The following is a 26,702-nucleotide window of genomic DNA, read 5'->3' as shown; positions in this document are numbered from 1 at the left end:
GCTGATGTTGCTCCATGCACTCTGCTAAACTCTTATTCCTCTCCTATGGGCATGGCAGTAATATGCATTTAGCCCACTCAGTTTGCCAAGTTTTTCTAAGACTTTGGGGAAAAGTTTACAAAATCCCTCAGAATGATGACAGACAGCATGTCATTAGTTATAAAGGACTGGCAAGAGGTAGAGCTAGCAGCCATTTATTCTCCCCATCCTAAAAGCTGGAAGATAAGAGGCAGAGCTGTATCCCTTTTTGGCAGCACCATTTAGCAGCTATCTGACTACCATCAGCTCATGCAAGACAGTACCTTCTCCTAAAAGGTCCCGTACAGTTCCACAGAGGGTGCCATTACCCAACATCAAAGCAGTGTCATTGGTACAAGTGTAGAAACAGAATGGATTAAACAAAAGTAACCCTTACTACACAGCACTTCTAGGACAAACAGACATGATCTGAAGGCCCCTCCTAGATGCTACATTATGATCCTAAAGCTAAAACTGCTTCTGTGTGACAGGGAAGAGTTCCCACTAATTCAAGGATCATGCACAGTCCCCGATAAGGTGACACAGCATGGTACAAAGGTCATTACCCCTTTCTTTTCCTATTCTTAAGAAATCCAGACCATACTTACACCTTTCTGCATCTGTTTTAGCTACATCATGAGGATTTGTCCTCTTTTTCTGTCCCGTTAGCCCTTCTCCAGGACTTTCATAATTTGCCATCCTAACTTCTGTGATAGCCTGTCTAACAAAAGTATCATGCCTCCCCCCTTGCCACAATCCTTTTCATCCAGTCCACTAAAAAGATACATCAGTTAAGACCGACACCATCACGTTGCTCCAGTCTTACCATTCCTCATTTACATCCTTTCTCCAGATTTCCATTTCCCACTGCTTCTTGCTCTCAAAGACCTTCACAAATCAATCTCTTCTTCTCCCTACTCATTCCTTAAAATGAATCCCACAGTAGGAAGGTAAAAGACACGTAGTGTCATCAGATGTGATGAGGGAGATTATGTTGTGCTTCAGCAATGTTCTGCTTAAGCTGCCTGAGAGAGGTGGCCCAGTGGCCTGAACGAAATGATCTGAGGGATCCAGGCAGGCCTGGAGAAGTAGCAGTGGATGTGATGATCACTGTGTCATTCCAGAGGCTGCCAAACATTGAATGCAATCACTGCAAGGCAAGATGGTATGTTTGAACAAAGACCAGTCAGAGGATACTCCAACGACGAGATCAGGATAATATCCAGAAGAGGAAATGCTGCTAATGCCCAAGAAATAAAAGCTTTTGCAGCAGAGGACAGCTATTCTGAAAGAAATGTTGTAGTCAATGGGAAGGGATTAGAGATCCTGAGATGCTAAGATTTGGCCTTTCGGAGATGACTTGTTCAAATCCCCATCCTTGACGAGGATTAGCCCAGGAGGTATGCCTTGCATTTTCTGCCTGGATATTGAGATATTTGAAGTGTCTTACTCTGTTCAATTCTTAAAACTTCAAACTGCCTTCTAAAGTACACACTCAGCAGACATCCCCCAGTGATTCCAACAACCTCAGAGATGACTCAGAAAAGTTGTTCGTTACAGAAATTTAAAATTTCCAGCTGTCTTATGGTAGAAAACAAGAACAGTCTTCTTAGGGGTTGGTACATTACAGGTTATAGTAACTCAGCGAGATGAAAACTTTCTCCTTTTGAGATGGAAGGCTGGCAAGACTTTGTTACTGGCAAGCCCTGATTTAAAACGATGCCACAAGAACTCATATATATAGTCTCTGACTTAGTCATCACAAAAAAACTCTCAGTCATTAAACTATTATTAAGTACCTAAGCTTAAAAAGTCTTGCAGATCTCAGGCTTTCAAGACATCCTTGCCTACAGAAGTCATCTGAGGAATAGACTAGTCTAGCTGTGCATGTTGCAATGATGTCCCCTTTAGTGTCCTCAGTTGCTCTAACAGTGTTCGGCCACATCACAGACACTGGGACTCTTCTTCAGGTTGGGTAAGAGAAGGTGTCCCCACCTATTTTTTAATAGAAGCGTGTGCTGCAGCAGAGTGCTTAAGGTATCTTGCTACAGGGTTAGTGGCAGCTGAAGGGAGCCTTGAGGCCTGGGCTGAAACCCAGTTAAATTTATTCTAGCCCAGCCCCAAAGCTTCCCTTTACTCTCCCAGCTGCAAGCGGTACCTGCTGACTTGGGCTAGAAAATGGAGGATAGCTGGGAGCAATACATGGCACACCATTCAGCCATGTCAGTGTTTATAAAAAGCGGTGCCCCATGGCCACGCTAGCCCCAGGAGATAGTGGATTTTTTTTTTTTTTTAATGACCACAGAGGATTGCAGTTATGATCTGTTATACAAAGGGTGGGAATGAAAACACGCAGAGCATCCCTCCTTGGGAAGCAGTGCAAAGGGTCAAACAGAACAACAGCCCCCTGCGCACCAGCGTACGTAAGAACAGCTCTCTCTCATGTTCTTTACAGATACAAATAAGCAAACCGGGTTGGGGGCTGCAGGGAAAACAGGAGGCCAAGGAAGTCATCCTGGAACTGGCAAACCGACAGCAAGAGCAGCAGCTGGGTGCAACAACATCGTCCTTTTATGTTCTGCAAAGCTACGCCTGCTAAAACACAAGCCTGCGGGACTCTGCAACTTGACTGTCCTCTGAGATGGACCAGACTGGAACTACAAAAAATACCTACAAAGAACAGCAAATCCAAGCACACAAGCAGCAGAAGAAGCAACATCAGGTGCACACACAAAGATGTACATATGTACAGCCGATATCCCATACTGCCTCATGCCAAATGCCACTCAGTCTGCAAAACAGACTGATGAAACACATTACAGGGGCATCCGCCACACAAAACATTGGGAAACATAACTCCCGACGTCTTTTATTTTGACGAAGTTCTATAGTACCAGATTAATAAAGTCAGAAGAAAACAGCATATGATGCAGTACCCTTGAGGAAGCGGAGGGCCGCTGGGCAAGGTTTAGCACACTTCTTTGTGATGGCAAAAAACTGAAGCCACAGCTACTTTGTTCAGTCCCTGGGATCCAGTTAACCCTGGCTACAGGGCAGAGCTAATTGTTTCTTTCTAAAAGGAGTTAGGATAAGGCAGAAGAGGTGAGGGGAGGCCAATCAACCTTTAAATACATTACCATCTGCTAACAACCAGGCAAGTAGTGGTTTAGCATTTGTTTTGAGGGCAGTTTACCAGTCCCTCTCTATAACAATAAGAACAGGCTTATGAACAGCCTCCCGGTGATGGGAGAGAGAGCAAAGAGAAAAGAAAGAAAAGGTAGTACACATGAGGATGTATGCAGCATCTAATGCTTTATGTAAGGAATGCTCTGTATTTACAAACACTAAAATATAATACAGAACGCTAGTGAAAATCTGATTGTTTTCCAGCAAGATTGTGAGCTTATAAAAAAGATTAAATAGACTACAGAGACAGGTAGTCTCTGCATATGGTAAATGTTAATGGGGAAACTTATTCTGGATCCAATATTTGACCTCAAAGGGCCAACGAAGGACCCTCACTACGCTGCCTAAGAGCTGGCTCAAGTAAATTACAGCCAGAACTAGTCTGAGGGCATCTGTGGAAGGAAAACAATCACAGCCTCTCTCTGCACTAAATATTAATGTCTAGGCAGACAAAAGCAGCACTAGGAATACCGTAATAATATCACCAGCAGACGCTCTATGTTTCTTTGGGGCATTCATGCATCAGCACTAGGAATACGCCTATTGTCCCACATTAAACTAATTACTTGTTCCGAGAACCCAATCCTGACGTTCCTCTGGGAATCGCAGATGTTACTTATATTTTCAGTCACTTAAAAGGATTAAAGTGTGTTTATTCTCAGTAATCTCATTTGTAGAGAGAGATATATACAGGCAGCAGGAGTATGCATTTTAACCCTATTGGGAACGATGAAATCCACAGCTCCATTTACAGCCAGCTGCCTTCCTCAGCTCTTCAGTATTCGGGACCTGCAAAAGTCTCACCAGCCTGGCCGCTTTCATTAAAACTATCTATGAATCGCTGGTTGCAGGCACTTCTGTTAAACTGCCCCAGGAGCTCTTGGTGACAGCGAGCTACGCATAGAGCCAAGAGATCCAGCTCTAGGCTGGAACAAATTACACTCTCTGGCTGAAGCCACACAAGTACCGCACCAGGCTAGACGCTGTGTCCTGGGTTATGAGGAAATTTATAAGCCGTGCTTATGAAACAGAAGATGTGCCAAAGTACTTGGGTGGTGGCAAAACGAGTACTTAGCCAGGAGGCTGAAGTGCACAGCAAGTATTGTGAGCAACATAATAATAGCTGCAGGCTACGAGGAACGGCAGTCTCCGCCTGAAGAGACACGGGTGTTGGACAACGCGCGCCGCAGCCAGCGCTACCCAGGCAGCAGCGAAAGCCGAATATAAAACAGGCTCAAGTTGCTGCTAAGTATGCGGCTCCCGAGGGGCTTCGTTAGTTGCTGGCACTCCTGCCCCGAGGCCGGGCGCCCCGCTTTGCCACCTCCCGGTTGCCGCAACGCTCACGGCTTCCGCCCCACACTGCCCCGGGTGGAACATCAGCTTGGCAGCCGCCTTTCGGACGGGGGTGCCCGGGAGCGACACCCGGCACCGGGACCTCTCACCCAGGGCCGGGGACAGGGCACTTCCCCGGCCGCCGCCTCCCCGCCGGGCTCGCTCCTTACCCGTCTCTTTGTCCTGGGCGGCTTCCAGGTGCAGGTCGCTGAGGAGATGCTCCAAAATCTTCTCCGGCGTCCCCGACACCACCACGTATCTGTCGGAAAGCAGAGAGTCCCCGGAGTCATCCTCGGTGGAGGACTGCGAGCGGCTGCTCCACTCGTCCTCCTCGTCCTCCTCGTCGATGTACTTGAAGTAAGGCACGTCGAAGGTGGGCAGCAGCCGCTCCCCGCCGCGGCCCGCCAGCGCCTCGGGCACCCGCACCCTGCCGCTCCCCATGGCGCCCCGCTCCCGCCGCGCCGCGCCGCCCCCTCTAGGCGCGCCCCCCGGGGGCCATCGCCCTGCCGGGGGCCGTCGCCGCCGCCCCACCCGCCCGCCCGCTGCCGCCGCGGAGCCCGGCCCGGCCGGCCCAGCGCCGCGCTCCCGGAGCCGCGGAAGCCTTACCTCCCGCGCCGCTCGGGGGCCGGGCTGCGTGACCACACCTTCCGCAGCACCAGCGCTGCGCCGGCCTCCTCCCGCGCCCGCTCGCCGCCGCCTCCATCGTCCGCCTTCCGTGCGCAGGGGGGGAGAGCGACAGAGAGAGCGCGGTCAGTGCCCGCCGCCGGCCGGGGGCTGCTGCCCCGCCGCCGGCTCCGCCCGGGCAGGTCTCGCTGCCGGAGGTCTAAATCGAGAAGGGGGCTCTTTGCGCTGCGGGGCAGAGAGGAGGAACGGGCTCCCCTTTGTGAGCGGCGCTCGGCATCGTGCGTTGGATTTTAATTCGCAGGAGCGGGGCGGGGGGGGGGGGGGGGGCATGCGGGTTTCCGTGTCCCCGAGGTGATGGCTTGTTTAATTTCCAGCCGGTCAAATAAAGCAGGGGACGGGTAACAATAGTCAGAAAGCGGCAAGCGCTCCCGAGCACTCCAATAATACACAAGCAGAATACACCTTCTGTAAAGCTTCTCTCCTGTACTTCAACAAAGGCAATAAAACCAGTGGGACGGGCATGCAATGTATGCCTCTCAGCATCTCTTAAAATGCTCTGTGTACAAATCTCCCTCCTTTTCAACAACTTTTTAACTTGGGAAACAAACACCCCCACAGAAAGTTAAGCCCAGTGACCACCCCTGGTGTGAACCTCGGCTAAGCTGCAATGTGGACACTGACTTTCTCCCTCTTGGCTCCCTTAAACGGAAGGGAGCTGAACAATCATCCATTTCTGCACACGCAGCCCACATCCACAGAGCAGCTAAAGCCAGCTGACTGTGCAGCGCAGGAGATGAGGGTTTGCTGCTGACTGAGCAGGGTGCATTGAAACACGGCAACTGCCGAAGAGCTGCTCGCAGCCCCCTGCGAGATCCTCCTGGTGGATTCAGTCATAGGAGGGCAAGCGATACAAAAGAGGCAGCTGTTCCAATGCAAGTACATCCAGTAGTTGCTGTTCCTCTAATTCTGACCTGGTTTCGTTATATCGTTCAGTATGTCAGACACATGTATGAAGGCAATACATGTACTACTCAAAGGAGAAAAAACAGCATTTGTGCATCAAGTGCACAGTATCCAGCAGTGATAAAGACTTCAAGTGGGCTAAAAATTGCTGAGGAACAGATCTTGGCAAAAGAAGGGAGAGAAACCACTTTATGATCCCCTTTTCTATCATTTTATTTCTTACTCCAAGACCCAGTGAGTCTGATTGCTGTTTCTGGTTGTCACTGTGGTGCAGGCATGTCCAAAGATGCAGCCCCTGCCCTGAAGAAGTTTTCTTTATCAGTAAACAACGTGTAGAATTGATCTATGAAATTTCTGCAAGGTCAGACATACAGGTACTGAGCTAATTAATGTCAGATATTCATTGTAACGCTCCCAGGGGACATTACTGAGCAGACGCGTTACAGGAATACTGATGCATAATTGTAATCTTCCACTTCACCGGCCGTGTTTTTTTGTTGCCTACATACTTTAAAAGCTGCAATGAAAGAAGCAGCAAAAGAGAAAGAGGAAGAACGAGAAACAGGTGCAGCATTAAAGCAATTCAGTAACAGGGAGGTTTATCCAAACAAATCTTTCCATTTCTCTGTCTTTCCTCTGGCATCCCCTAAAATAGCCCCGATCCTCATTTCCCTGTGCTCACTGACATTCCAAACTGCAGCACATATGGGGCATATATGTGATGTATAGTGCCGTATTTGTACAAACCATCTATTTCCACAGATCTGGGAATGGATTTTAAGCATACCCATATACATTACATACATGAGCAGCTGGCAGCAAGTCAACAGGGAGCACTGGGAGAGCAAAAGCTCTCTCATACTGAAAGGACATTAACAATGGTTGTTCTGGAAGACAGTGTTCCCACTTCAGCATCTCACCGAGCAGAAACGTTTTCAAAAAACCCTTTGGGTAACTGTATGCAAATTAACTGCATAAAGTGCCCCAATGGTGAGATTTTCATAAGGCTCCTCCTCTTATCCTTGCCTGTTTTATCAATTTCAAGGAAGAGAAAAATCAATCTATTTTATCAGGAAAGACAAAAATTGTGCAAAACCAAGGCCAATCAGGTTCAGTTTGGATTTTCATTACCTATAATAATTATTTCCAAAAAAGGCAGAGGGATAGAGAATTTCTTTATTTTGCTATCTTCTATTAAAAACAATTTCACTTTAAGGGAAGAATTATTATTTCATTAAAATCCCACTTATGCATGACGTATTTTTGTGTTCCGTCAGACCCTTTAATCATACCACAAGCAACAACAATTAACCTGAACAAAGCAAAACACAAAGGCAAGTCCTATGTATTTTCCCAATTTTTACAAGTTCTGATTTCACTACAGATACTACTCTAAAATGACATCAAGGCACGCTTCATTTATCGGAATCTTGAATGGTCCGTGAAATAATTAATTCTCGCTGGAAGAAAACCGGGCTGCTCTCAGCATGCTCCATCTAAATCCAGTGGCAGATGAGGAGGAGGATGCAAGGGGACCCCAGGTGACAGCAGCGTGTACTGAAGAGCAAGGCAGCACCCTAGCTGATTCCCTAAAAGTCAGCAGGCTGACTCCAAGAGACATTCTCATCATACCACCAATTGACAACGAAGCCTCCCAGCACTTTTTCAGACCCTTACACAGCCCTTGCTTAAGCAACCTGCACTGACCACGCAGGAGCACAGCGGCTCAGCGTTACCATCTCTCTCATTTTACGGCTGGGCAGACGAATTGGGGCAGAGAGGCTGCCGCAGGGTTGTGCTGCAGATCAACAGCAGAATCGCAGTCAAACTCTGGTGACACTACACTGGCACCTCGGCTTTGAGCCCCCCACGCTGCCTATTTGACCTTTACTTCCCTCCAGTGCAGAGGGTGGGAAATGACTCCCAGCGGCCTCGGTCAGAATACGTTTGGACTTGTGCTTTCACAGAGGTGGGACAGGAGCGGGTAGAGCACCAGAGATGCTGTAGAGGTTAATCGCCGTCTCACTTCACATGTGCCCTTGAGCAAGTCACTCGTGCAGGCTCTCCCTCTCAGTTGTCCCTTCAAAAGCACCATTCGCATCCTGCTTGGATGTTATACTCAATCCCTGGTGCAGATTACCCATCACTAGGGAATTTAGCTAGTGTCCATGAAGCACTATGTGTGTCACCGTTATATTTCACGTTTATTACGGCTTTTAATTAATCATCTCTTGATAGCTAAACACAGCGCTATCAACTTCTATGTCACTTCCCAGCAGGAGTTTCAAGTAAACAGTAAGGCCTTCTGGACTCGGTGGATCTTTTGACCAATATTATGGTCAATTTTCCACTCCTCTCATCCATCTTCCTAATACTGAGATAAGCCATTTATCTCCCGGGTAATATATTTTAACAGCAGACAAGTGCTACCTTTCTTTTCAGCATGAAAGGAACCCTGGGGTGGTATAAATATTTATATGCTTATAGGAATGAAACAGCTGGAAGTCCTTGCTTAGCGGGCCTTGTGCAGGTTAGGCTTTGCATGACTAGGAATATGACCCTCTGAATTACCACTGGGGCAGAAGAAAGCAGAGGTACATACGGTAGTGTTGAAAACAGCCACGGCGTGCCGGCTTCCTTACAGAAGACATTAGGTTTCTGGGTTATTTGCAATTGGCAGGGAAGAATCTCATCTCTGCCCAAGCAACCGATAACTTTGGTCTCGGTCAGGGATATTTCCATGTCCCTTGAATTTCTGAGTTTGGCCTTTTAATTAATTAAAAGAGGAACCAACACCCAGAATGTGCTGCCTCCCCTCTTCCTACAGAAACATCCACTGCTAGAAATAGCGTTGAAAAGCTGCTCTACTTTCTAACAGCTTTCTAACAGAAAAAACCAGTATGCTCTGCAACGGACACAGTATATTCAGAAGCCTGCTTCATTGAAAAGAAATTGCATTTTCACATCATTCCTCCACGGGACAGGACACCTGTGCAAAGATTTATTTCTTTATCTTACCCACTACTGAAGTGCCTGTTAGTCTGGAACACCACTAACTAGCAGTGCAAAACATGTACTTTCCAATGACATTGGGAATTAAGTCATCCCAATGACTTCAACATTTCTCCACCTGCTTTTTTAAAAAAGGGACCAGACCCTGAGCTACACCGGCAAACCCCAGATCCAGAGAGACTCCCACATTGTTGGTTTCAATGGGTAAAGAAGTAATACAGCAATTAAGAAATAACCTGAATAAAGGCACCTATAAACTTAATGGAACATTGAAAATCCAGACTGCACACAGATTTTCCTGCTGCCAAACAACTGAGGAAAGGCAAAGAGAATCTTCTTTGGGCAACAGACAACAAAACAAATGTTATTACACAGGCTATCTGCTTCAAAATCACATTAAATTACAAAGAAATTGCCTCCTCTAGGAGTTATGGAGGGCAGGAACATTTTGTTTTCATAGCGTAATTTGGTAAAACTGACTCAACGCAATCAACTACTGCTGATCACTTCTGCCTCTATGTCTTTTGATGCTGGTGCCAGGGCATGCCCTTGAGAGGTAGGGGAAAAGGCATACACGAAGGATTCCTGGGACTGTTCGTGTTCTGAAGAGGAGACCGCTCCCCCCCACAATCAATCCACGGAGCTTCCCTACACACAGAGGAGTATTTCCATGTAAGAGGTGTGAAATACAAGAGTGGAGGCTAGAAGGGGGCTCAGAAGCACAAGCGTAGACAGGCTTCCACTGCAGTGCAAGGAAGGTGCTCAAATAGGTGACAGAGCAGGACAAAAGGCACAAAATAACAAGATCCTCACTTCAGAAGACTGATTGTTTTCCTGGGCAGGTATATTTTTGCTTGGATGTTATAATCAATCCCTGGTGCATATTACCTATGCAAAAGAAGAATTACAAGAACATGAGTAAGACAGAAAGGTCAAGTCCAAAAACTGGGAAACACTGATTGTATTCTTTAATTTAGCTCCTTTGAATAAAAAACTTTTATTTTCCTTTTTTTTTTTTTTTACTATGTCCTGCTCCATCCCTTGCTCAGCATATGTTGAGGCCTTGCTCTGGGACCGGGCCAATGCTGAGACAAAACGTCCTTGTCTGTTGGGACCCCGACGTACCCACTGCAAAGGCTGGAAGCACCTGCCTCCAGAGTGTGACACTGAGGTCCCCAAACCTGCCCACGGACAGCTAGCTTGGACACAGCAGAAGTTACAGAGTTACAGCTGCTTTAGCTCAGAGCTCCGTCCAGGCTCATGACATCCTACAAGCAGATCCTGGCCGTAACAGCCGAGAGCTACAGCTGTGAAGAAAACTCTTTGCAGCTCAGGCTGAAGCACGCTCAGAGCTTACCGATCCTTCAAATATTAACCTGCAAAGCTCTAAAAACTCTTTACAGAGCGTATACAAACTGCATTTTTTGGCCTCTAACTTGGGGCAGATTTGGGCAGATATTTATGAAGATGGCAAAAAACCAAAGACTCTTCCCCAAAGGGATTTCAGATCCCACTTCAGAAGTATAAGGGCATAAGAGCTTTTCAGAGAACTACTGCCAGAATTTTTTTTAACATAGCAAAACAGTATTCACCCCTAACCTTACTCTTAGCAGCTTCTGAACCATGTTGGCTGCATTTTTCATTAAAAAATTAAATAGGCTAAGGCAGACACCTTTCAGAAAAAGCAGATAAGATGCAACAACTCTTAGAAGCAACTGAAAATGAAGTCTTACAATGTGAGGCATTTGCCAATGCTAATAGTAGACAATGAGATGAGTCCTAGCTATAAAATACAAACTTATTTATATTACAAACACGAAAGAAAGTAAAAAAACCCAACAACATTCTATTAACAGCTTCTCCTGTAAGAGACACTCTTTCAGACAGCATCTATCAAAGACTAAAGATGATTGCCTGCTTACACTTCACTGTTTTTCCCTGGAATCTGTTATTGTGGAAACTGCAGGATTAGATTTAAAGTCACCAAAGTATAAATAGATGTACAAAAATGACCCTATTCTATACGGGCTATTCCTCTTTACTTGACAAGAAAATGGAAATGAACACAGCGCAACTAAAGTGGAGATGGACGACAGTATCTCTGATCTCTGGGGATAATCCATCTCAGAATACGTTGCTGAATTTCAGAGTTTCGAGAGAGACCAAAATCTGTATTAATGGGCTTGATTGACTTTCAGCTACAGCAGGATAAAAGCATTTCAAAGTCACCAGCGCGGCTTAACCAAGCTGTATAGGGAGGAAACTGGTATTTTTTTCTGCAGTGATTACCCTCTCTTTATTCTGGAAAGACAAAAATAAAAAATAGCTACTATTCTACCTCTACCTAAAACACCACAGCACAAAATGTTTTAAATGGGACTGCCTATTTCATAGTCAGTTGCATGATCACTACTTTTCCCAAATTTCAAGGGAAAAATTACCTTACAGGACTGCAGGAACATCAACAGCAGCTTTTCATATGACAATTCTTAAGAATCAAAAAAAATTCTCACATAAGGCTGTATTATTTTATTTCACTATAAAATACAGCCCGTAGCATATTCATATTACATTTTATTATTTTTCTCATCTCATGAACTTTTCTCCAGTTATTCTTTGTACTCTAATATTTTTGTTTCTCTCTGCAGTTAAATCTACTTTCATAAGCATGCACTAATCCACAGTATAGTGGGAGAAACAGAAATCCACCAATGAAAAATTAAAATGGCTTACACAGTGATTTTGCTTTGGCTCTCAGCAACTTCCGACCAGTCTATAAAACTATAAAATGCTTTAAATGATTCGACCACCACCTCTCCCAACAACGGGCACCCAGGCATCATACCAAAACTTCCCGGTGGTCTCATGCTGAACTATCTGTCTCAAGAGATGCACAACAAAGAGCCGACATTCGGCTCAACACAAACTCCTCTGAATTTATCAACTTCACAAATGGTGATAAAATGAGCATGAGCCACATCACGGGGAAAAAAAAAAAATCAAAATCCTTTGTTGCTGAAACCCATTTTGAATATCACATTCAATAATGCACAGAATAAGCCCTTTTAGAAAAACTGTTGGTGCTGTCATCTGCATACCGAGTATCTGCAAGCAAAGGCAACGTTAATAACAAGTTACCCTTGTAGAGGGGTCAAAAGGACAGTGCTGGTAAGACAGAGATGACAGACAACAGGCATCAGGGAAAAGATTAATATCCCTACACAGTCATACATCAAGGAACTCAATTTTTGCCTGTAATCCCAAAACTGCTGAGAGTAGGATTATTTCTGCTTTCCCTATTACTAAGAAGAAACCGCTCATGGGAATAGGGCACTGCTAAACGCGAGTCCTTACGTGAGCAGAAAGGCTGCAGTTAGGTCCTAGGGCAAAAAAACCCTCAGTTGCCTGATGTTCCCAAGCGGTGGTCCCACTGCAAACGAGCTTGGGGTTTCATTGCACAGGCCACTTAAAAAACATGAAAAATCTGTGTAGTTCAAGACAAAAGGAGCAAGAGAAGAGGAACCTCACACGGCATTTCCCAGCAGGGTAGTGGCAAGAAATGCTCTAAATCGAGACCAAATTGTCCGTACCCCTTACTGGCCCCCAGTTACCTCCAAACATCATCATTTAAGGTGAGGACACTTTTACGGATCGGGCTTTAATGAAAGGAAGCAATATGTCTAACACAGGGAAAGGGGCACACTTTCTAAAATAACATGAAAAAACCCATTACTGGTATCACAACCACCAAAATAATGATATCAGAACCTTAACTCGCCACAACTCTTTGCTGGATGATGAAAAATGTCTTTTTAAGACAACTGAAGGCTATGCATTTTGGTTTTCCCTTTCTTGGAGCACACGCCCTTCATAGTTATTAGTAGCTAAGTTTGACAGCCTGACAGAGAGCTACCACCTTGGCAAGGACAACCTAGGAGACCTTCTCTCTGTAACCACGCAAAAGTGCAGGGGGAAAAAAAAGGGGGTGGGGGGTGGGGAGAGAGAGAGACAAAAGACGTGAGGACGGTATTACTATTGTTATCATTTTCTCACAGCTGGCAGGGCAGTGCGTACTTCAAAAATACCAGGATACTGAAGAATTGCAGGTCTAGGCGATATGTATTTGTAACAAAAAAAAAATCTGCACCATCCCAGGGCAAATTAATGTGACTGTAGAACAAAAGGGCCAGGTGCCAACCATCCCTTCCAGTGGCCTTGCAATCAGTGTGCTGGGGTGTGGAGCTGGTTGGAAACTTTCCAATACAACTTTTTTTTCCTACTGAAAAAATGTGGATTCACTACAACTGAAACAGTGCCAGAACATGTCGGTTTGAACAGAAAACAGCCTGCCAGGCTCCCCCACCGCCTGCACATACTGCCCGCCCCAGGCTGGCAGGGCTTCTGCATCCCCTGCCCCCCAGGAGCTCATCGGGCCTGGAGCTACAGCCTGGAGGTCCAGGTCCCAAGGTTTCCAGAGAAAGTGGCAGGAAAATTAAATCTATATTTCTGCCCTAAGAGAGTTTTGAAATTGTATTATTTTCACCAGAATCAGAATGGAAAAATTTTTCCCCCCAAGAATGTAAAGTTCCCTATAGGACAAACATTCAAACACCAGATGCAAGTATCTCCTTTGCAGAGAGAAGAGAAGAGAAGAGAAGAGAAGAGAAGAGAAGAGAAGAGAAGAGAAGAGAAGAGAAGAGAAGAGAAGAGAAGAGAAGAGAAGAGAAGAGAAGAGAAGAGAAGAGAAGAGAAGAGAAGAGAAGAGAAGAGAAGAGAAGAGAAGAGAAGAGAAGAGAAGAGAAGAGAAGAGAAGAGAAGAGAAGAGAAGAGAAGAGAAGAGAAGAGAAGAGAAGAGAAGAGAAGAGAAGAGAAGAGGAGAGGAGAGGAGAGGAGAGGAGAGAAGAGAAGAGGAGAGAAGAGAAGAGAAGAGAAGAGGAGAGAAGAGGAGAGAAGAGGAGAGAAGAGGAGAGAAGAGAAGAGAAGAGAAAAGAGAAGAGAAGAGAAGAGAAGAGAAGAGAAGAGGTAGATGTAGATGTAGATGTAGATGTAGATGTAGATGTAGATGTAGATGTAGATGTAGCAACAGTTCAATGCCCCAGCTACCAAAGAGTGTCTTCCAGTGATGTCAGTAGCAGTGATCAAGCCTTAGCTGCAGTGAAAAGCATGAGGGAAATGATATAAAAACTGCAGGACTTATGTCTCGGCCAGGAAGCGGGGAGGACTGCTGAGGATTTGAGGAGGTCTGCAGACTTAACCCAGATACCCCTGGACTGATAACACATACTGCTATTGCCATATGCCTTAGGAAAAGAAAAATGGAAGACGACTGAGTAAATATACAGAAGTTATACTTGAGAATAATCTTAACATCAGAACGGTGAAATTCAAGAAATTACTGGGATATGAGGGGAACTAGATTAACAACTTGATTAACATCCAACAGGGCTGGAACTTGGCTTCTACAGCAGCCCCCATACAGCTTTCACACAAGAATGAAAACTGTAGAAGATAGCTCGCTAACATTAGTTGATTTAATTTATTAACGTAGACTAATATTCACCTTGGTAAGGACACGTGTACAAAGGCCTTACAACCCTTATAATGGACGTAGCGATAAATAAGGGCTCCTGAAGGAATGGAAGAGAGATGGCAGTAAATATATGACACTGTCAGCCTTTTATTGCTCTAATTACCAGTGTTGCACACATACAACTTCTAAGTCAAACTGACAAGATTGCTGATCCCTTTCTTTGCCTTTCACTTCAATTCATACTTGGTGTGAAGTAAAATATTATTTTAAAAAACTGACTTATCCACTTACTATCTGCCAGAGAAACCTTTGTCTCTTGCCTTATGTCCATAGCACCTCTCAATGCTGACAATGCCATTACTCTAATTAAAAAAAATATATATATATATACACTATCCACATTATAAGCCACAATTCCAAACTTGGAAGACTAAAACTTGTCTATTAAACTGAGGTGCTGCTCATTACATTTATCACTGTAAGGCATGTATCTTTTTGTTGAAGCATTATGCTCACAGAAGGACGCAGCTGACTTTTCACGAGAGAACACTCAGCAAAGGCCAGGAGCTGGTTCTGGCCTTGCAAAACACTTAAGATAAATTCTAAAACCAAGAATACTATATAAAGCTTGAGCTCATTCTCAGGAACTCCAGAACCAAACTCTCTCAAACGCACTGACATTTAACACAGGCTTCTAACAGCAAGTGTGAAAAAGCACTGAGTAAGGGAGTAAAAAAAGACGCAAAGCTAATGTTTAAAACAAAACCAATTTATTTAAGTTCTAGCCCAACAGTAGAAGTCACAAAGTAGAGCTTATATCCTGTGTTTTGGTGGTTGTTTTCAACTAAGTTAGATATAATGAGGTGATTTCTTTTGAGAAAAGCATGAATCACTACAACTATAATTTTCTTGGGTTCAGATGACGGTTTTAACTCCCTCCAAAATAGCCTGAAATGACCAGCCTTTTTACTAATGCTTTCTAATGGTTCTTTTCTTGCTAATTAATTCATGCATCTAAATCATTCAAAAATAGATAAGCCACTAATCACTCGCAGACTTGATAATGTATCCTAAGTAGACAGCAATATGCGGAGCATGCAATAAGGCTGCCAAAAAGAAAAGAAAAAGGAATTAGAAGGAAAAATAAAGCTCACGCCTTCTATCTAATAGCAGGAGATTTGATTCTGCATTTATTTTGTAGGATAAAATGCTCACTGACGTCAAAAATAGTCTACTATAGAAATGAGAAAAACCGGGCTGCTTCTATACAGGATGCTTTTTTCTAACGTTACATGCACAGAAGCAAATTAAAGGCTCCTTTTTTTTTTTTGCTTTGGTACAAGGTTTGTTGTCCACATTTAGCAAAAGTAAAAAAGAAAAGATTAAGGGGGGTGGGAAAGAGTGGGTTAACAATTAACCAGCTGTTGTCAGCAATAATTCATTTAAAAGTGGAAGTTGAAACACAAGAAATAAAAGAAATTTTATTGCAAGATTGTACTTTTGTGCATGTCTATGTGAAGAATAATACCATAAAATGATAAATTTAATTAAATTTTCATGTATTGAAGAAAACCGAAGTGTCACAAACAATAAAAATTACAGAAAAATATACAATGCCAATCACCACATTATGAAGTAACATTTTATATTGCTACCATTTTATGATTTTAAATAACAACATATTAAGTTACTTCTGTTTTGTTCTGGACTGAATCATGTATCTGCTTCTTAACTAATTATATGCTCTAAAAATTTGTTTCAGTATGACTGTTAGACATTTCCTCTCTCCTTTCTTTAGATAATACAACCGTGCCCAACTTCAGGAGGGAGGTAAGTTAGTTACACCAAGGGCAGTCTCAACATTTATTCAAGTTATGGAATGAAAAATGCATCATTACCATGGCAACTGGTAAATCACGTGGTATCTGCAATGAGATACAAGGCATCTTGAGTAAACACTCATCTGTGCGCCTGTGTGTCCTCCTCCACACGGAATGGTTCTTTTGTGGAGGAACATGTGCGGAAGTGTGGCATAGTCCAGATTTCACTGTCTCTTCTACAAAAAGTTGATAAAAGTAATCCAAAATGTTATTTTTGCATGGGGTAATTTAACCAGATCTATCATTAGAATAGGAAGAAATACTGAAAAAAAGATCAAACATTGAATGTTGTGCTAGGATTCGCCTCGATCAAGACCGTGAAACCTTACAAATGACAGCACATACCTCTCAAACTCACTTTGTACCCTGGCATCAGAAGACCATTCACAACAGCACTAGAAAAAAAAGTCATCCTGACAGCGTGAAGAGCTGCCAGACGTGCAGCAGCACATCGCACTGGGGCAGCTGGAGCTGTTACCGCCTCCAGCCATCTGCCCCACCCTTCTGATGGATGTTGCCACCCTCAAAACAAGGACATCCGATCTACCCTTGAATCAGCCCTGAACCACGCTGCTGCATGTCTTGCCGGGCTCCGATATTATCAGCAGCTAACATACAACCTCTCCCTGAGAGGGCCTCCCCTTCCTCCCTGCTCTTAACGAAGACACCTCTCTGCAGAACAACCCCCTCAAACCATACTGCTCTACTGCCAGTCTCATCCATAAAGCATCAAATATCCATCCGTCGCTGGGCTTTGACTGTACTTCCCTGCTGCCCTTTTCTAGCTCTTCTTCTCCAGCCACTATCATGCCCGCACAAGGCTCCTTCCCCATCCTTTTAATTCACCATGAGGAGCAGCATCGACACCAGATTCCCGAGTAATCTCCCTTGGATCACTCCCTTTCTCCTCCCTCAAAATATGTCCTCCTTCTTGACCTCCTGAGCCACCTGAAGCGGTGTTATCTATAGGGAGAAACAGAGAGTCACACCATGATGCCACTTGTCAGCTTCTGTGTGCACAGTGGTTTCTTCAGCCAGCAAGGGCTCCACTTGGGGATGCAAATGTCCACTGACAGGTATCTTCTCCTGATCCCATTCTCTCCCTCCACATCACATCCCATCACCATCAGACAGCGTAGTACGGCCTACTCAGACACTGCCAACACCTATGATGTGACCCAAGAAATACCTAAACTCTTGTCTATCTCCGATCCTGACCTCCCTTCCCCCATTTCTGGCTTCAACTCCTTCCTCACCTTCATAGCTTTATACAAGTTATATAGCTTTATACAGGTTTATACTCCTTTTGTGTATAAGCTTGAGATCTCATCTAATCAACTTCTTCCTACTTACTCAGGAAATTATTTTTATGTCATATGGCTCAGAAAGTCACCTTATCTCATAAGCCCTTCCAGTAATGACTTCTCAAATCTGTTTACTTTGTCACTGCTGGGCTCTTCCTTCCCGCCCAGTTGGTCATTTGCTATTTGACCTGAACTTTGACAGGTAAGGAGATGCTGTGGGTGAAGAAGAGACATGCTCTGGAATTCATCAGCTGTCACAGAGCATTTGAGTAAAGGAAAGATAAAATGAGATGTGTGAACAAATGACCAGGTCTTAACTCCCTAATAGAACCCTGTGGAGAGGGTTATAATATCCAAGTACTCCAGGGAAATAACTAATGATCCTTTCTTCAGTTCACTCATGTTTCAAGAAGCAATCGCCTGAGTTACTAAGTGCTTGAGACTGCCTCAGTAATTGCAATGATTTATTTTATGCATCATCATAACTACAGCACTAGGTCAGGAGGACTTGTGCTTTATGGATGCCTTGAATTTTAACACAGGCATCGGAGGATTAGGAGACTGCAATCAGAAACACCGAGACCACAATGATTTGACTGGGGGCGGGGGAAGACAAAGTCTGTAAAATCCTAGGTATCTAAACATTAGGTTTCTGTTAGGTTTTTAATAAAATGAATTATATCTTCAGGTGATCCTAAGCAGAAGTTGCTTACATTTTCCTCTGCTCCCTTAAAATGCAAGTGATCGCAATCTAATGTTCCTGAAGATCTTTGTTAGGATTTTTTTTTTCCAGTGTAAGTAACGAATGTGCAGTTAACAGTGTAACTACCCACTCGGTAAAGACAAAAAACCTCGTTGTCTCTGTCTTACACCTCTCTCTGTTCCAGAGGAAACTCTCCCTGTGCAAAGCGTGTTTCTTCATCTACTCTTAGTCTGTACTGGTGCAGTGGCTGCCTGTTAATACCAGCAGTGAGAGGGATGAGACCTTAGGCTCATGAGCATTTATTTGACATAAGAAGTATAAACTTTACACATAGCTACTCACCTGACCTACCAAAACAATGCTGTGCCAAAGGATATTTTGTGAGGGGACGCGTCCACTATGCAGGAGGATATGTTTGCACACCAACAAAAGGGTTTGATGAGCAGCTTCTCAGGCATCCCCATCCTCCTGACATTACTTAAACCCCATTCCCCAGTCACCTTTCCTTTTAGCTATGTGAGGCTTCAATGGCACAGAAGGACATTTTTAGGATAATGATAATTTAAAGTGCTGTCGTCACCAGAACTTTCAGGCTATTTGAAGATCTCGAAGACAATTCCCCTCCACCCCCATAAACTTCAAACTGTTTCTCCATGATAACTGAAGTGAAAGCATTGCTAACCTTTAGTACTGCTTTTTTCCAATTACAGTGTTTCAAGGTTAGCAATGTGGAAAATAAATAAACTAACCCCATTTTCAAGGTCAAAATAAAAAAGGCAGCAATGATAGTCCACAGTAACTTTCATTCACTTGGTATTCAGGACGCATTCTTTCTGAATATCAAATCACAAAATCATTGCCAATTCATCAGATTTTAAGCTTTAGCTTATTAAAAATTAGACTATGCTAAAAATAAAATGCAGGGTTTTACTTGATCTGATTAAGATGTTTCTGTACAGCATGATCTAAGCCTCTAATTATGTATATCTCTATGTTATCTCAATTGTTATTTCAATATAAGCAAATTCATAACAATACATTTTGATGGAAAACATTCATATACTAAAAAGTGGTAAAGCGATAGAAGTAAAAATGTCAAGGTGCTAAAAATGAAAATGTTTCTCTACACTGTGTGTGCCAGGAAAGCAAGAGCTCACACGACATTTGGCAGTGATTTGCCATGATGAAGCAACTCTTCGGGGCTTTCATTTTCGTAAAAGCCCTAGTCTATTTAGAGCTAGGTCCTAGCTCCTTGCCTTTAACAATGCAATACAGATAAAGTTCATTAAATATATTGTCTAAGGTAGGGAAGCGAAGAGGTTTTGCTGTAGCAAGCATTTAACATGTGCATGGCAAATCAGAAGGAAAAAAAGAAGTAAAAAGGATTGGAACAAATTATTTGTTATAAAAGCAAAAGTGATATGGGCATATTGTTACTACGTGTTGTGCTGCATTAGCAAAATTGCCCAAATGAAGAAGCCCCAGAATGGGAAGTGTTATTAGATCTTAATCAATAGGATTTTTTTCAAGCAGGCTGGCCACCCAACCATTTGACACAGATTTTTTCCATGCACGAGAGCACTGGGATATCGGAAACGACAGCGTTAATGAATTACAAGGAAAATTGCAAATGCCTATGATTTTATAGTTAATTTTCACATTATAATGGTCAAGCAACTTTTACAGCTTGTTGATATTTCTGCTGGAATGCTAAACTTTTATTTCTTCTTACAGCAGGTAAGACATGAATTTCTACCATAATTAAATAAGTAAATTGCTATTTTTTTTACTGCTTCTATTCTTAGTGGATCCTTAATACATATTGAACATCATACAAATTAAAAACTAATAGAATTTTAAAACAAGTTATATGCATGATTTACTGTGTAGCTTTTGTCTAATACAAATATTTACTATTTACATGTCACTGCAATGAAAGCAGTATGTGTCAATTGATTAACCAGTAAATATTAGGCAGAGTTTAAGTGCATTGCTACAGCAGCTGAAAAGGAAAATGGTTTAGTGGAATTGTAGCGTTTCTTCCTGCACAGTACAAAACTAAGTTTTGCACCAGGGAAGAAATAGTCATATCTGTACGTATACATATGTGTGTCTGTGTAACAGCTGAGGGTGGGAGAGTGTGAACAGACAAACTACAGGGAACATACAGCCACCCAGTGCAAGAACAGAGCAACTCTGTTCTACGGATAGCTGCAGATCCCACACAAATTAGCACAGATACCAACAGCTCTGTTGTAAAATTGGAGCATGTTCCTTCAGATCCTGCGTAGGTTCCTACAAGGAAATGTCTAAAATGAAATAAGAGAGGCAGGCTTCTAGGGGTCTCCTGAAATGAAGGCTATAGCTGCTTCTCTGGAAAAAAAAAAATTAATGAAGGCCACCTTTCGGGAAGTACCTGATTTGGGGGTCCCACATTAAAAATCTGTCACCTGAAGCAATCTGTTCAGACTTTAAAAGGGAAGCTGCTTCAACCTATCTATAGCATCCTCCAGCCAGCCAGTGCACACTAACTACGCAAACACCACATCAGTGTGGGAGAGCATCCCGAAAGCCTACATTCACAAAGTTCCTGAAAGCAGGAAGCAGCACTTCCATGTACGAATGAGGATCTGAGGCACAGAGACATTCAGTCATTAGCCCAAGGTCTCAGAGGAAGCCTGTGCAGGACGGGGAGCCCCCAAGTCCCCGTCTGACACCCCTACTCCACCACCCATCCTTCCTCTTCAGGGAGGCAGCTATGGTAACGTGTACCTACAAAGAGTTATCCGCAAGATAACCCAGTGTACAGACAGCCTGCCTCTATCGCTTCTTCCTTCAGCAGGCACTGGACAGAGAGCAGCAGAAAGGTGACATTCACAGCCCTGACGTCCCCGAGGTAGGGGCACAGCAGTTTGTACAGGTCTCAAATGTGATGCCTGAGATTCAGGTTTTGATCTGAAGAACTGAAAAGGAGATTGAAACTTTTCAGAAACTGCTAGATGAAAACCTGATGCAATCTGAAGAGAGGAGGAAGAGAGGAGTGTCAGAACAGATGGGTCACCAGGAGAAAGCAGCTTCTTTATGTTACCAACTGAGTCTGTGTGTAATTGACTGGTTATTTCTACAAGGTGAAAAAAGGTTCCATAAGTAGTCCTTGTACGTGATCAGCTTTGCTTTCAGCAAGGTTTGCAGTCTATTTAATGAATAAATATGTACAGCATGTGCACACATAGGCACGTCTCTCTACAGAAGGAGAACTGGGGGACCATGAGCACCCCAAGTTCCTTGGTGGAGGAGGATTCTGCCATATCTTTGGTGAAATCCTGGGAAAGGCCCCAGATGCAGGATGCCATCACCTGCAATGTAGGATTTGACAAGTTCCCCATGGGGCACTGGGCACTGCTCAAACTCCTCTGGAAAATCTTGCGATGCCAATGATAACGCAGGTAGGACAATCCTCCATCCAGGCTTAATTTACTTCTTCTGCCTCTGCGGGGAATAGGAGTGAGGAACTCACTGCAAAGGGAGTTTTGTTTAGAAGCTACATGCTTCTTTTACACAAGTTCATCAAATCTAGGAAACCAAAAAGAAATCAATATAGCCCAATGATTAGCTTGCTATAGGTACTGTGTACAGACTGACAGATTATTTGTGTTGATTCCACTGAAAAGATTTGGGTTTCACACATGAGGGGACAAAGCCAGAGTATCAGCACACTTTCCAGCCATGTACCATCCACACAAGGAAATCCAGGCCTGAATGTGTCTGGTTTTTAGCTTGAAACCTGAACAACCAGGCTTTGCATGTGAGAATTGAAATTCTGGCCTCTTCACTCCAGCCAGCTCTGATTAGTGTCTTCTCCCCTGACCCTGACAACATCAATTCTCTCTATTAACCTGCCAAATATGGCCAAACAGCATATTTTGCAAACACTAAATCGATGTAACTGCTGTAGTTGTATCCATGTATATGTTTTAAAAGTTCCTGTGGTGAATAATCCCCTACTTGCCATATCGAAAGTATTTGGCAAAAAGGCCTAAACTGATATTGTATTTATTTGATAAGTATCCGTGCCTCTAAAAAGGGAAGAGACACTGTGATATTGCAACCAAACCAAAAAGGTGATGCATATTTGCATTCTGTGCTTGTCTCCTACTCTACCAAAAGAGCAGGTTCTCCTTTGTTCCTCCCAGCACTGGGCTAAGTAGAAACGCTGCTCCTGATAGAACACTCACAGGTCTACTCCCCCCACCTCCCAGAGAAAATGGAGACGAATTAAGGGATGGCACTCTCAGTCCAGCCGCTCCAGGCGAGACAGCAGTGTCAGCCAGGCTGGCAGGGGACAGAGCTGATGCACAGCACAGCCAACAAGGGATGTGAGCTGTATGCCTTTCCCTTGATCAAACAAGGCTGTGTAGTTCAGCATCACCCCCTGTTCAGGGCTTACCCTCGTTCAGAGCTTGGAAATCCATCTAAGGTTTGATCTCCAGCAAGCTGTTAAAGGAAATACCAGCTGCTATTCATGATCTTCCTGAGTTAGGTCATTCTATTATTTTCCAAGTCACCAAATGAGGCTGAAGTACTTCTTCCTGCAACCAGCAACTGCTGCTGCTCCCATGCATCAGCGCCTTCCCTGCTCAGTTGTGCACGTTCCAGCCACTGACAGAAAAAGCTGGGAACTGCCTGCCGCATGGTATCAGAAAGTATATTCAAGTAAGGCCGCAAGGTCATTGCTAATTTCAAACCCTGTTTCATGTTTCCACATGAAACATCTAATTAAAACTTTTCGCTGGGTAGTTAAAATGAAATCCATGCATATGCACTTGAGACCTCATTTTCACGTGCTGTGAATTAGAATATAGGAGGTGCTGTACACAGCGGTAGGAACACTAATCGAGGAAGGAGAGGGGAATACCTGCTTTGATTTAGAGGAAGACAGCAAAAATACCACTAATCGCCTGGGTTTTCATTCCTTTGCTCTTTGAGCTGCCACATACAACCAGGAAAAATGAATGCAAGTGGTGTATTAACTGCTACCAAATCAGCATTCTCCACAGGTGTCCGTGTGTCAAGCACATCTTGCAAATGCCACCACCTTCCAAGGCTACGGCGCAACGGAAGCATTAGACCCTAAGAGCTATACCCTGCTCTCACCAAAAAACACCTATTAACGTCAGCAGGAGCTGAATTAAGCTTTAAAATGCAGGCACAGTGAGTGACAAAATGGCCATAGCAAAAGGACAGGGTTTGGAGATTTTAGGGATGTCTCATGATTAAAATAAATAAACCCTGGGAAAAAAGAAGCCTGCAAAAAAATACAAGGTCAAGTTGTCCTTCCTTTCTTGCTGCGGAGAAGGCTTCAGCAATGGAGGCAGAGATAGACACTTTACAGCTGCCCCTTTTCCCAAAAGCCCTCAGTGCAGATAGCCTGACGGGTACAGGGGAGGCAGCTGAATGTAAGGGAGAGGCCGAGTCTTCACACCGGCATGCTCCAGGCGGTCTCCAGAGCCTGCCTGCAGGAACAAATGCCAACAAATGCTGGTGGCATTTATTCCAGTGAGGTCCTGACACAGGCTGTCAGATCTCTGAAGAAAGCCAGGTTGCTCTGGCAGTTGGGGAGGGTTGTGGTGCCAGCCCAGCAGCACCTGATACCAAAGGAGGCCTCACCAACTCCAGAGCATCCTGCCACTGGAACCACACTGACCTTAGCATAGCATGCAGATCTTGCTACAGAATATGCTCTGGTGCAGTGTCTACTGCAAACAGGAGCAGAGCTTGATATGTAGAAACATATTCACCTGTTTAATGACACTAGCCATGTATCTCCTGCATTACTGGCCCAAATCTCCACTTCAATGAAGCTGAAAATTCTTCCTGAACTTATTCGGGAGAATAGGAGAAAAAAAGGAAGAAAAAAAAAGGAAGAAAGAAAAACAAAAAGAAAAACAAAAAGAAAAAAAAAGGGGGGGGGGGGCCTGAAGCACTGAATCCTTTTTACATGACTGATCTCTGGGCAGGTTACCAAATCTCAGACAGCTTCCAAAGAGGATGATGTGGTGGACAGCCATCAGCTTCTGGCTTATCAACAAAGTTTTCCAGTTATCTTGGCTGTTTCTTCTCGGCCAGGACCACAGCCAAAGACAAATGCCATTGATTGGATTCAATTCCAAGAGAAAAGTGAGTAAAACAATGAATGACTTAAAAGATCTACATCACTAAAAGGTGAAGGACAAAATTACTTCTGAATTTCAAAAACTGCTTGGAGTTTCTGATTTAAGTTTGTGGGTCATATTAAAAGCATTATCAACTTTTCTTTTTAATCTTCACAAATACAGATAACAAAATCCCTAACTTAACAGAGAGATCCAGGCACTTTTGTTTTTCGGAGTTCCCAGGACAAACATAGAAGTAACTGTACAGAAGTAGATAGCAGGATTCATCCACTGTATTATCAGCATAACTGGGAGTTTATCAATGTCATAAATCAGAAAAATGGAGAAAAGAACATTCAGAGCATTACCAAATGTATTCATCATACAAAGAGAGGGACAGAATGGTAAATTTAAAACCAGAAAACATTAGAGCAGGTGCTTTGAATTTATAAACTGGTAATTTCTACTTCTCTAAAGGGAGAAAATGATAGAGTAATTCTATGTAAGCCTTTGGACAGTCTAGAAACATAAGCAGGTAAGTGGTTCAGAATCTGCAGAGAAACACAGAAGCAGAGGACAGCGACAACCTGCAGACGAAAGCTTTCGGAGAGTTTCTCTGCTTTTTCACGTTGATATACGGAGCAGAAGGTAGAACCATGGAATCATGTTTTCAGTGTTGATGCTACCAGGAATTGTGTCATCCCACTGCCCACGAAAAACAGCAGTCCTGTCCTCTCCCCACTCCTGGATGCTGACCCCTACTCATCATTCACCCCCTTCTTTGTGCATGTAAAGCCTTCATGAAGCCACATGGTGAAACACAGGATCTAGACTAAAATTATGCCAACCAAAAAAACGCAAAGACATTTAATTGAACCAGCTCAGTTTCTCGATTTGGTAAGTCACAAGGCTCTGGGGAATAAAGAAGGCTGTGTTTCACTGTCAGCAGCAGAATAGCTCTCGCCAGCGAGAGTCATCCCTGACACCACGTCTCATTCCCACCCCATACCCATATCCCTGTACCACGAGAGAAACTGATCCAGCTGGAAAATAACCCCACAAGAAAGGTGTATTTATTTTATTTTTCAGCTGGAATATTCCCTGTGTGTCTTCACAAAGCAGCACAACACGGGGCAGCCCAAGGATGGGGACAAGCAGTCGGGGCAGGGATGCTGCCGACGGCACAGGCGCGGAAGCAACGCCTGAGGACCCAGACTGCGAAGTGACTACTACTGCTTGGTCTTGCCTCAGCTATGCTCAGGTTTTTAAAAAATATCTCCCCGGCCCTCAGCAGTTCAAAATCCAACCCACTTCCAGCTTGCTGGCATCCCCAAACCACCTCTCAAGTATCTCAACATTCATTAACCACTGCAGGTTTTATAGCACCCCTTCAAGGTCCTACATGTTTAAGACCCCATTTTATATCTGGGTAAACAAAGGTGCAGAGAAGTGACATGATTTGAAGGTTACATATTAAATAACCGATGGAATCAAAAATAAAAATTCAGTGTTCTGGCTCCCAGGTTTTAGCCTGCTAAATACTACCTGCCCTTTTTACCCTTTTCAGCCTAGTAGCTAAGGTATTGTCCCATACAAGAATGAGTCACTGTTCCACACCAAAGAAAGCCCAGCATGCAAAATGTGTTTGTGGAATTTCCTTCTATACAAAGTAGTTTAATGTTACAGAATAAATCAAAGAGGAGCAAATTAAGCTTTCTTTTCTTTTAAACACTAGGCTGAGCATCTGGAGGAAAGAAAGCATTATGGGAATATGCAACTTGACTCAAAGGGAAACAGTGAGCTTCCCACTTGACATGTTCCTATACTATGCTCACAACACATCATGTGAGCACAAGCATGACTCCTCTCAAGTGCTTTTTTTTTAACAGGAAGGACCATATCATCTCACTGCTGTTTTGCACTCCTGGCAAGAGGGCGTTCTCCTCCAAAACTTTGGCCACATTAAATAACTCAACAAGAGGAATAGTAAGTCCTCTT

At 43.8% G+C, this 26,702-nt stretch overlaps 1 protein-coding gene across 1 annotated transcript in view; it reads right to left on the bottom strand.

Annotated features, from left to right (window-relative positions):
* The window catches only part of RAPGEF5 (Rap guanine nucleotide exchange factor 5), a 163,927-nt gene that overhangs the window by 61,489 nt on the left and 75,736 nt on the right, over positions 1–26,702 (bottom strand). The window contains exons 10-11 of the mRNA XM_076331350.1: positions 5,143–5,246; positions 4,707–4,795 (exon numbers count right to left, since the gene is read on the bottom strand). Of these exons, the coding sequence (XP_076187465.1) occupies positions 4,707–4,795; positions 5,143–5,246 (193 nt within the window). The remainder of the gene's footprint in view (positions 1–4,706; positions 4,796–5,142; positions 5,247–26,702) is intronic.

The sequence above is a fragment of the Aptenodytes patagonicus genome, chromosome 2, assembly GCF_965638725.1.
Source record: "Aptenodytes patagonicus chromosome 2, bAptPat1.pri.cur, whole genome shotgun sequence".
Classification (NCBI taxonomy): Eukaryota; Metazoa; Chordata; class Aves; order Sphenisciformes; family Spheniscidae; genus Aptenodytes; species Aptenodytes patagonicus.
The sequence above is the reverse complement of the archived record's forward strand: the minus strand, read 5'-3'. Positions and strand labels throughout refer to the sequence as shown.